This window comes from Ptychodera flava, chromosome 9 (assembly GCF_041260155.1).
Source record: "Ptychodera flava strain L36383 chromosome 9, AS_Pfla_20210202, whole genome shotgun sequence".
Classification (NCBI taxonomy): domain Eukaryota; kingdom Metazoa; phylum Hemichordata; class Enteropneusta; family Ptychoderidae; genus Ptychodera; species Ptychodera flava.
In genome coordinates this window covers 21,185,871-21,198,326 of record NC_091936.1, presented here as the reverse complement: position 1 = coordinate 21,198,326, position 12,456 = coordinate 21,185,871, and the positions used below count along the sequence as shown (strand labels likewise).

Here is a 12,456-nt window from a genome sequence, read left to right as displayed (position 1 = left end):
CTGATACCGAAACAAGACGATACTACACAATGCGGTTCGTATCTTGACATGCTGAGTCAGCCTACTACCGCGGTTTTAACCAGATAAATATTAATATTGGCGATTTGGGACTCTAAATCCAAAGACGAAACTACACAAAGCGTCTCTTATCTTGACATCCCGGGTCTGCCAAATCTCCGATATATAACCAATAAATATAGGCAATTTCGGGACTATACCTTGTAATATTGATATTACAAGATATTGGAATGACTTTTTGCCTACTGTGTATCGGCATGCCGGGTGTGAGAAACCGCCGATATTATATTTACCCGATAAATATCAATTGCGCCGGAACTCCTAGGCTAATATCGATACCAGACGATCTTAGATTTACTTGCACTTTATGGTGTTGGCATGCCGGGTCTACGAAATCACGGATATTTATCCGATAAATATCGGCGACTTAGGACTTTAACTCTGATACTAGACGATACGTTGTCAAATCGTGGGTAAATATCCGATGTATATCAGAGATTTCACCACCTAACAGATCTGACCACCCGAATACCTCTGTCCGACTCTTAGTTCAAAAATAGCATCCATGGCCGGAAGTCAAGAATACTGTATGTTTTACATTATTAGATTTATTAATGCACGAAATACATTTTTTACATGTAAAGCATTTTTTTCATTAAATGTCCCTCGGGACTTCGTCGAGAGGGCCGATCGGATATCATCGGGACTCGGGAGGCCCTTGCACAAATTACATTCTTTACATGTAAACATTTTTACTTGGCGATCGGGACTTGAACAGAGGACATATCGGAAATCATCGGGAGTTTGGGCTGGTCTTGTATGAAACACATTCCTTACAACAAGCTTTAAGACGATACTATTTTTTTAAATAGCGGGCAAATATTCATTATATCGGCGATTTCATCACTTTGTAGATCTGAGTAAGTCCGACTTCCTAAGTTCGACACCAGCTTCGAAAAACAGACGACACTATAATAGATTTGTCAAATCGCGAATAAATATTTTCTGATACATAGTATCGGAGATTTCGCAACCTTAAAGATCTAGCCAAGCTCGACTTACACGGTAACACATACAATCAGTCAATCATTCCGTATCATTCACGAACCAAAGATTAATTTTAAGCGACTGATACAGAAAACTCTGTTTTAGAAACGTAGCGTTGAAGGATCGCAGGGTCACTCAGTCTCTCCAATCCAGTTCGGGGTCTCAGTTTACAAGCACAGTGACTCCCTCCGCTGAATCATACACAAAACGCAAGCAACCAAGATATGAACGATGTTTTGAGATGCTTTCTAATTATTACATATCTTGGACAGGTTCAAATTAGTATGGTTTAGTATGGTTTGATTTCAGTCAGGGAAAGTAATACTCGATGTCAGAAATATCGCTGTCCGAACTCTCCATAGTCGTCTTACGAACACGCTGAACTGTACACAGTACTCCTCCAGCTGCAAGCTACAATCGTCTGTATCGCCGATGACGTCACGCACGCTTCTCCCATGAGCCCTTTCGCGCCCATGGTATTCCGGGCTCATTTCCATAAATGTCGTCTACTTCAATGTCTCTTTTCGTCGCGCCGTAGTCGTCAGCGCGTGCAATTATGTTGCAAATTTGAGCTGCATTTTACTCAAGGGTGATTTTGGAAGGGATAAACGGTCAAAGTCGCTGGACTTAGGTTTCCCTTTAAGATTGAAGTTAATGTTTCTTATTCTGAAAATGTATGTGTCCCCAAGGTGTAGATTTAGCACCTCTCTCATGTGTTTGGGTTGAAGAGGTGCTTTTCATAGAATAGCAATTGAATATAATTTTCAACATTAATTAATTGTTTTCTAGGCCCAGAATAAAGCCTTGTGTTTTCAATCAGTATAATATTTTCATTTGGTTTGGTTTGAACCTGTAGGAGATAACATTTTGGGAGTTCCTCTGTCTTTTTGCTTAGGTTCCCTTGGTATATAGAAATGTTAGGGTTAGTGGAAATGTTACTGTACATGTAGTTGCCAGTATGTGTTAGTCCCCACGGACACCGTCCGGGGGGACTTATAGGTTTGGTCATGTCCGTGCGTGCGTGCGTGCGTCCGTGCGTCCGTCCGTTCACGCAGATATCTCAGAGATGCCTGGAGCGATTTCATTCAAACTTGGTACAAGGATTACTTCATATGTCATACAGATGCACGTCGATTTGTTTCGTGATACGATCCAATATGGCTGCCAGGCGGCCATTTTATTACGATTTTTTCATGTACAGAGCAATAACTCAGGCATGTTTCAACTGATTTTATTCAAAGTTGGTACAAGGACATTGACCAATGTCATAGATATGCACTTCAATTTTTTTGGTGATACGATCCAATATGGCTGCCGTGCGGCCATTTTGTTACGATTTTTTCATGTACAGAGCCATAACTCAGGCGTATCTCAATCGATTTTATTCAAAGTTGGTACAAGGACATTGACCTATGTCATACATATGCACGTCAATTTGTTTTGCGATACAATCCAATATGGCCGCCAGGCGGCCATTTTATTATGATTTTTTCATATACAGAGCCATTACTCAGGTATGTTTCAACAGATTTTATTCAAAGTTGGTACAAGGACATTGACCAATGGCACTCATAGCTATGCACATCAATTTGTTTTGTGATACGATCCAATATGGCCACTGTGCGGCCATTTTGTTACGATTTTTCATGTACAGAGCATAACTCAGGCATATCTCAACCGATTTTATTCAAACTTAGTACAAGGACATTGACCTATGTCATACACATGCACATTGATTTGTTTTGTAATACGATCCAATATGGCCGCCGTGTGGCCATTTTATTGCGTTTTTTCATGTCCAGAACCATAACTCAGACATGTATCATGCGATTTTATTCAAAGTTGGTAAAAGGAGATTGACCAATGTCGTACATATGCACGTAAATTTGTTTTGTAATACGATTGGTCATACATATGCACGTTAATTTGTTTTGTGATACGATTCAATATAGCTGCTGTGCGGCCATTTTGTTATGATTTTTTCATGTCCTGAACTCAGACATGTATCAAGCGAATTTATTCAAAAGTATTTTTATCACAGTATTTTTATTACAGACCTAATGAAGAGGACTCTATCCTCTCTGAGGACCTATAAACAAAGTACCCATTAACAAGTGGGGACTGTGTCATCAACGATGACTTGTTGCTCAAAGTTAAAGCAAAAACATGATGATAATGTTCCTGCCATCTTTCAGAATTTTTACACAGATTCCCTTTATATATCAAAGCTAACACATTAAGGTCCGTTGAAATGTTTCAGTAATTACAAAATCAGTAACATAACACTATACATGTATTTTGATCAAAATGAAAGCAAAAACACTAATGATAATGTTCCTAGCCTCTGTCAGTATTAAAAACACACAGAGTAGTAGTCCTGTTACAGTGGTGAGGACATCTCTTCTGCTAGCCCCAAAGGGAAAATTTTAAAGAAAAGCATACTTTTTTCTGTACACGAATAATTAACCAACCACATGCTTTGGTCTTTTCCAGATACCTGACGGTGTGAACTCCATTGTAATGGGTCAGCTTGGCACCATCGAGGCACCTCTTGCAATTATTGGTGGCAATTGTGCTTTACAGGGTTTTGACATAGAAGGCAACGATTTGTTTTGGACAGTGAGTAACTGATTAATAGTCGCATCAGGAGTTTTCTGATTTGATGATTGTTAAACAGTAATCATAGGAAGAGATGATGAACAGTTGGTTTAAATAAGTGAGTTGTTCAAAAAGGAAAGTTGCTACACCGTAAATCACATTTGCTGTTGATTAAAGTGTCTACCAGGTAATGTAGTGTACACTGCAGGTAAAAATCCACCAAACAGACCTTGTACAGACCATGACAGAGAGCCATGATGTAGATCTGCGACACTAAAAACAACGCAGGGCTGTGACAATGCTGTCATGTAGGTCTGCATATAGTGCTGTGAAGACATTGTCATATACAGTGCCATCAACATAAGTGTGTGACAGGGTCTGAATTTCATGTTTGAATCATCAACTTTTTGTTTAACCATATACAGCTTTTTACAGACTTGGGCATTAATTGAGCGCCATATTGACTCAGAGTGCATTGTGGTTATGTGTGACCCAGCATTGACCTAACAGAATAATGCTGACCTGTTTTGTAAGTTTAAGAAGTGTTTACTTGAAATGTGATACACAAATGGACCATCAGAGCCCTGCAATTGAAAATCCAGTATTAGGAATAGCATCCAAGGATGTGGTAATTTTGTTATTTCCTCTGATTTTGGAAAAAAATAGACCCCAAGGAAGTTCTGCATGCTGGAAGTCAAATTAACCTTGATGGTACTTAACATATCAAATTAACCCAAATTACAGGAACGATGTTCCTAATGGATTTCCTTTCCAACTCAAAAATTTGAAGGAAAAGTGGTTGATTATTGTAAAAATACCAATAATTGGCCCTAGAAGACTGGTATTTTAGATTTACTTGATTACTTACCAACATTTGTATGCAAGGACACAACTGTCAATGTCTGATATTCTCTACAAAGTATCATTATATTTAATTGATACGTTTCATTTATCATACATTGTGGTTGACTGGATGTTGTCAGAATAACGCCCTCAGTGGTCAAGAGTGTAGTTTATTTAGTGTAGTTCTAGCTGTGGCTATCTTTCTTGCTTTATTTATTGAACTGAATTCATAAATTGTTAGATTACGGTATTGAGATTGAAATGGTAAAATTAATATGCCACTTTAATGCCTTGCGAAAAACATCATTTTCCCCAGTGAGATTCCCCTCTACCACCCCCTAAAAGTTCGCGTTCCCTCCTATACCCCCGTATCACCACCCTCTATATGTTAATGCAACTGTAACTATAGATTATGTTACCCTGTAAGTAATTCTGTTCATGAAAAGTGTGCACATCCAAGAAAAAAGTTGTCCATCAGTGTCAATGAAGCCTTACCCGTGCTGAACTACATCTGTCGATTTTGTTTTCAGGTGACTGGTGATAATGTATGTTCATTGGCACTGTGTGATTTTACTGGGGACGGCAAAAAAGAACTCTTGGTTGGGTCTGAAGATTACGATATCAGAGTCTTTCATGAGGATGAAATCATTGCTGAAATGACAGAAACAGAGGTACTGTTCTACACCGTAACAGTGATTGTGAAAAATAGAGAACAAATTTTTAGGTGTCGAGCATAGGTGCAACCATGCAATTAAATTGCTCAGCCAAGATACTGTGTACTGAGTATATGATCTGCAATCTATGAATATTCTTACTTGTCTTTGTAATTTGCATCATGATACAGTACTCTTTTAGGCACAATGCCACTCTCAGGGATATAGATTTGAACTCTAAAATTGTTACAATACCCTTCGGATCTACCACTTGTGTGGGCTCGTTTTGAAGCTCTTGGAGTGATAGAATTTTTCGCCGTCTTGTTTTGTTAAAAACTTAAATTTAATTTTTCCCCATCCACACAAGGATGACAGCCATCTTGACTTTCAAATATTTGAAAATTTAAGTCTGGTACCAAAATTTGCCCAGTGACTCCTGATTTTCATTTATGATTTTGAAAGAGAATAGCTGAAAGTTGCTATGAAGAAAGTTTGAGCAAAAAATTATGTCTTCATCAAACTTCCCTAAAAGAAGCATTAAACTATTCTCTTCCATAATCAAGAATAAAAACCAGTGGTCAACATCCAAAATTTTGGATAAAAACAAACAAATAAGGTAAGCTTTACCGATATTTAGATTTTAACATGGCTGCTGTGCCTGTGTTAACTCTATGGGGGAAATTCAATTTTCAATTTTCACAAAACAAGACAGTGGGAGATTTACATATTCCACAGGCTTCAAAGTGTGTCCACACAAAAACAATAGACGAGAAAAGTGTTGTAAAATTTGAGTGTCTAACAAATTGTCACCTAATGTGCTGTCTACTTCAGTTTACTTTGCATGGATGGATAGTGTTATATCACAGGTTGAAAGTCAGATGGAGGAGAGGTCAATGTGATGTCTTATCAGACGTCTTGAATCTGGATAAAACACTCTTTGAAGCTGTTTGTGTTAGCGTCACTATTTCTTACCTTGGTAACACCAAGTCTCAAGCTGTTTTTCCTGTGGTTGTAAATGTGAATCCTTTTATAACCAAGCTAAAATTTGTAGGTCTATTGTGCTAATAACATCGCTGAAGATGCAAGAAGTTCAAAGTCAAGATAGCTTCCAATAGCGTGTGTGATTTTGACGCTTTGAGAACAAATGACCATGTACAGACTGTTGATGGGTGTTGAACAGATAATGTATGAAGTCATATGAAACTTGTTAAATATACTATTCAATTTACAAATTCATGAACATTATACTTTCTACTGAATTCAGACTGATAAGTGTGAACTGTAGCCCCCATGTAGAAAAAAATCTACTAAAACCCATTTATTGATGTAAAATGAATTCAGCATTTTGAAATTTCGGTACGTCGTTATTCCAGGCCATATCATCCCTATGTGCAATGAACAATGGCAGGTTTGGTTACTCTCTGGCCAACGGTACCGTGGGCGTCTATGATAGAACGTCACGATTCTGGAGAATAAAGGTGAGTGGCACATCAATGACTTTTGCATTACCATCAAAACTTTTGACATTTGCAGTTCTGTGTATCCAATTAGTGACTTTATTCTGTTTTTCTGAGAATTGAAATCTTCACAATTGCCTTGAAGTGCTGTCCTTCAAAGGTGTATTTGTTCTGAAAGATGGGAGTTATTACTTCGGCAAAAGCACATATGATATTTGATAGTGCTGCTTTCATTTCAGTTAACCCTTTGAGCGCCAGTCAGTTTTTGTCCAATTTATAAATATACCCCAGTCAGTGTTTTTCCAGAATTTTGCCAAAATTTCCATAAAAACCTGCAGCCGACGAAATGTGATTTCCATTTGGTCCAAAATTATCAAAAAATTACGTAAAAATTCATTAAAAGTGGTAAAATGTTGCGCTAAAATTTTGGTGGGGAAAATTACAGCACTCAAAGGGTTAATAATAATGTTTCATTTCCCAAATATCATGATCAGTACATTTTTCCTTGTGTACAGAATTTTTTACAAAAGACACAAAAAACCCCATAGGTATATGCTAGTCATGAAGTGACTAGTTTAGTCTGTCTCCTGTTTACACTGTTAAATTTGACTGAGAAACTTGGCAGACCTACAGAGTAAATATAATAAATGAAATACCGTTAGGAGATGAGAAAAAGATATCCACTTAAAATCATTATTCAATAAAGTATGAAAATATGAATACATATACTGTAGGAGGTTAATTTTAAACATACTGCTTAATGGGATGAAGGTCATCACGACAAGCCAAAGTTATGTTCTACTGAAATTGAATGATAAGTACAGGGAAGAAAACAGAAACAGAAAAATATAACTCATATTCCATTTTGAAGCATTAGAAGGTGTTGTTTGTACTGTGGTTTGAAGCAATTTCTACTCTCAATATCTCTCATACAAATTGGAATACCATTCCAGCTCTTTGCGCCTGTGCACTTGATACAGAATTCACCAGGCTTCTAGTTTAATTGTGGGGATATTGAAATCACTTTGTACACTGCGTCCCATCGTGGATTAATGTATTGGTGTGAAAACACATCCTGAAATGTATGGAGCATTTGGGAGCTGGGTACATCATGAATGGTCATTAGCAAGGTAGAAATATCTATATTTTTGATTCCTTAGACTCTGAAAAGCTCACCTGTTATCTCCCTTTTGATATCATTGAGCAACTTTTGCCTCAAAAATCAAATATGTTATCATTGAAGATGTAACTTTATCCATACCCACAGTCTTATTTGCGTCAGTCGCTGTACTTATCTTATTTTTTGGCCTTGTTATTTTTTCAGTCCAAGAATCATGCAATAACAATCCGGAGCTTTGACCTTGACGGAGACGGAGTGCCAGAATTGATCACCGGCTGGAGCAATGGCAAGGTATTTACAGAAATGCAATACTCAGACTTTGCAAAACAGAATTGTTTTCTCTGTCTCTTCATTTTAGAATATGCAGTGACAAGCATATGCACAGTGGTATGTCTATATGACTGTCCATGGCGGGGAGCTGAGAGCAGTGCATGCTTCACCTCCAGGGACTGTACATAAGCATTGTATGATTTCTCTTGCCCCATAGCTCTGGAATTAGATACCCCAGAGGGGTCGTATTTCCATGGCCAAAAGGTATCATGCAGCTATTTGCTCTAATGTGGCAAGCTGTTATATGCTACTTTTAGCCCAACACACATCTTTTCTTCAATGGAAAGTGATACCGTGTCATTGGAGTTATACGTTGACGTCATCTATAGCTAAGGTCATGCTGAGAAGGAGAACAGTTGTTTTGTAACACCATTGAAAAACACACTTGAGTACGTTCACCCTTCTTTGTTGGATACAAACATTTCTTGTGGAAGAGTGGGTGCAAATTTTGAAAGCACATCTATTTTGTCTTTTTTTCCCCCCTCTCAGATTGATGCCAGGAGTGATAGAACTGGAGAAGTTGTCTTCAAAGACAACTTTTCAACATCTGTAGCTGGTATAGTTGAGGGCGATTACAGAATGGATGGGAAAGAATCTCTGATTTGCTGTTCTATCGATGGGGAGAGTAAGTTTTTAGGAAACAGTTAAGAGTTTTACAGTTCAGGGAGAACTCCGAACCGAATGATTGTATCAAAAGTCATCAAAGTAAGGGAGAATCACTGTACAAGAGTCAGTTCTAAACCCATCCTGCCCCATCCTTCCATTTTAAGGTAGTATGTGCCTCGAAAGTGAAAGTGCTAAAACTTTCTTCAATGAATTTTTCACCCATACTCTTAGCAAATCAAGAATAAAAATCAGGTCAGCGTGCAAAGTTTGATACTACAGAAAAAAAATTACCTGGCATTTATAGGTATTTGAAATTCAAAATGGCCGCCATCCCTGTGTTAACTCTATGGGGAAAAATACAATTTTTGAGTTTCGAAAAATAAGACATTGAAAAGCTTTTTTACTCAAAGAGCTTTAAGAGTTAGTCCCACAAGTGGACTGTGGTAGATCACAAAATAATTGTAAAAGTTTGAGTGTTAGAATATGTCCCCAGGGTGCATTCTATTTTTAATAATAATAATGGAGCAAAGTTTTATCCAGCCATCATCAAAAAACAGTGGTGCCAATAAGGGAAGTGTGCATAAAAAATTAAATGAAATAAGACCATATCAAAATTTAATGAGTTTTAAGATCAAGGTGTTCAGAATTTCCTCATATACATGTAGGTGGCAAACCATAATTGATAAAAAGTCTGTGATGGGGAGGAATTCAGAAAGATTTGTCCCCTTCCATGGATGAAACAAATTGACAGACAAATAGTTGGCAGAAATCAGTTTATAACCTAATTTCCTATTGTCTTGCTAAAAGTGAATAAATTTAATATTTCTTTGATATACAGAAATATAGAAATAAAGAGAAATAAAAATAATGATTTGATGATGGAGGTTCAGTCAATGTAACTCTCACTTGAAGGGCCAATAGCTGTTAACTTTGATGATATTTTCACTATTTTCATTTTCAATGTCAAGTACACTTTTTTCCCCAAAGCATGTTGAGATGAGATACACAGTGTGCAGCTTGTCAACTCAGCCTGTACATTTGTAGACCACATTGTTACTGTTGACAAGTGAATTCTGGTCTGGACTAGAATTCAAATGTAAACAACAATAGTGCAGGGTACATGTATAGGTGTTGCCTAAATAGTGGGTGTTTCAACATGCTTTGGGGAATAGAACAAGTTAATGTGATTGACACTCAAAGCAAAAAACAGTGGAAAAAAAAAATCAAATGTTGCAGATATTGACCCTTTATATGAATCCTTTGCTGCAATATGAGAATGGACAGTGCAAATATGAAGATGTTCAAACATAAACTGTATCAATAGTTTATGCAGCTCTTAGCTCTGACAAGCTTTGTAAATGTTTTTCCCCCCCATGTCAGTCCGTGGATACCAGCCAGCTACCAAGGACATGAAGGGTAACTTGATGAACACCAATGTAGAACAAGACACGATCAGGGATCTCAGCCAGCGAAAACAAAACCTGCTGTTAGAATTGAAGAATTATGAAGAAAATGCCAGGGTGTGTATTATTTCTTAGAAGAAAGATCGAGTCCTGTGAAAGAAATTTTGGATTCTGCTGTACACCGGATCTGATTAAAAGTCAATACATTCAAATTAGCACAGAAATATGTTCATTTGTAGTCGTATTTACAAGTGCACATATTTTCCTAGCTACCATAATGTGATTTCTTTTTTATGGTACATCCGCAAAGCCCTACAGAAGCCAATGTGCATCACCTTTGCACATTCTCTATTTCTACCAGAATTTACTTAGTTTTTGCTTTTCATCGGTGGGGGTCTTTATGGCAGGCTTGTTAACAGTAACCCTTTTCCAAAACAAATAAAAGAAAACTCTGAAAAAGTTGATTTACAAAGCTATAGCTGGAATGTTTGAAAGTGATAATATGTGATCCAAGTGTTGTTCTCTCAGGTGCCAAAATTTTCCCAGACTCCACAGAGAAAACTGCTGGGCCGTATGCTTAGCTTCAATGTGCTATACATACATGTATATATACATGCACATATGTCTTTCTATAGCAAGAGGAACTCTTCAGGTCAGTGGGCTCTGTAGGTATGTCTATTCAGTGCAAAGAGCTTGAGAACTGCTGTATATATTAACTCAATATTCAGTCTTAAGCTACAGCAGTGATTGCTGATATGCTTTTGTCAAAATGATGTAATCAACGCAAAAATTGGCATATGAGCTAATAAAATGTGAAAATGGCCTAAAATTGAAAACTGGGATAAGTGATTTGATATGTACTGTGTATATTCTTAAAGATGCCTTGTTCAGAAAAGATATCTTTTGTTTTTACCCACAGGCAGGTCAGATGGGTAACCGGCCAAAAGATTTTGACTCACAGCAGATGGGTATCATTCCTGCTAACACACAGCTACAGACCTCACTCATGGTCAACCCTGGCAATGATGGCAAATCAGTGAGTTATTCTGGAGTCACAGTTTGTGCTGTCATTACTAGAGACACGATTTTCACCAATTTTAATCAGAGATGAACACCACTCATAGTCCAGTATAAAGATCACCAAGATAGCAGTGGTCAGCCAGCCAAACAGCAAAATTTCTTGTTTGTGTCACCGTACATTTCTGATTTAAGGCTGGGAGAAGACCAGAAGAATCATGGCTTGTCAATTGACTGTTGTATCACCAATTTAACGTATTCACCCCCAAGTCCCTGTAAATAGGCCCTGAATTACCATTGATAACAATGGGTTTGGGCCAAACCATGTTGGTGAAAGGGTTGATACAGTTCGTGTTGACTATAAATGAAAAAAAAATCAACCTCTATCTCAATATGCATAGAAGCTTTTAGTGATTCTGACCCCAAAGCATTTGACATGGAAAGAGAAACTTAGGAGTGAAATATATGATGTTAAACAATGTTTTATTGCATTTCTCTTGACGTTGCTTTTTCAGCCACATGTGGAGTTGTGTGTCTCTACAACCAATGACACTGTCTTACGGGCTGTTCTTATATTTGCTGAAGGAATCTTTGATGGAGAAAGCCATGTCGTGTAAGTATTAAGCTTTTATTCGTCTATTTATAAATGACTTGATCACTCGTAGAATTATGTTAACTTCAGTTTTGTAGACCAGCGTGGCGTTTAGAGAGAAGTTGCCTGCTGATGGTAGGGTAGATGTCTCTGTACCAACTCAGTGTTAACCTGTCCATCCATATTTCCTGTAAACAGGGCCACACTCACCATTGTAAATAGGGTCTTGGGCCAAACTATGGTGGTGAGAGGTTCCTTTGTCCATCCACAGGCTGTTGTTGTCCTCTTTTGCCAAGTTTTCATTTTAGACACATGGTACTCATAATAAGTTGTGCAATAGTATTTTTACACCATGGGAGGACAAATCGTAAACAGTGCATGCACCAAAAATTAATTTCCTTGATATTTGTATCAAATCATTTGCTCACAATCCTATCGCATCCCAGGCTCAAAGTGTGTCTTTAAGCATTCGGAAAGTTTAGTATGTTATATTTCACACTCAAATTTATTACTCAAAGCGGCAGAGGCTAGTGACTTCTAAAAATTTCAATATCGATATTTTCAGGCATCCCAACAACAGCAACTTAACAAACACATTGAAAGTTCCGATTGTTCCACCAAAAGATGTACAAGTTGATTTACATATCAAGGCTTTTGTGGGTTATAAATCAAGGTAAGCCCTCAAGATTATATATATATATATATATATATATATATATATATATACATATATATATATATATATATATATATATATGTATATATATATATA

General features: G+C 37.3%; 1 protein-coding gene across 1 annotated transcript in view; it reads left to right on the top strand.

Moving 5' to 3' along the window:
* Window positions 1–12,456, top strand: part of LOC139140321 (BBSome complex member BBS2-like) — a 28,979-nt gene that overhangs the window by 7,111 nt on the left and 9,412 nt on the right. Inside the window, exons 4-12 of the mRNA XM_070709479.1 lie at window positions 3,559–3,684; window positions 5,037–5,177; window positions 6,533–6,637; window positions 7,941–8,027; window positions 8,556–8,691; window positions 10,053–10,192; window positions 10,995–11,111; window positions 11,608–11,705; window positions 12,250–12,357. Coding sequence (XP_070565580.1) covers window positions 3,559–3,684; window positions 5,037–5,177; window positions 6,533–6,637; window positions 7,941–8,027; window positions 8,556–8,691; window positions 10,053–10,192; window positions 10,995–11,111; window positions 11,608–11,705; window positions 12,250–12,357 — 1,058 coding nt within the window. The remainder of the gene's footprint in view (window positions 1–3,558; window positions 3,685–5,036; window positions 5,178–6,532; window positions 6,638–7,940; window positions 8,028–8,555; window positions 8,692–10,052; window positions 10,193–10,994; window positions 11,112–11,607; window positions 11,706–12,249; window positions 12,358–12,456) is intronic.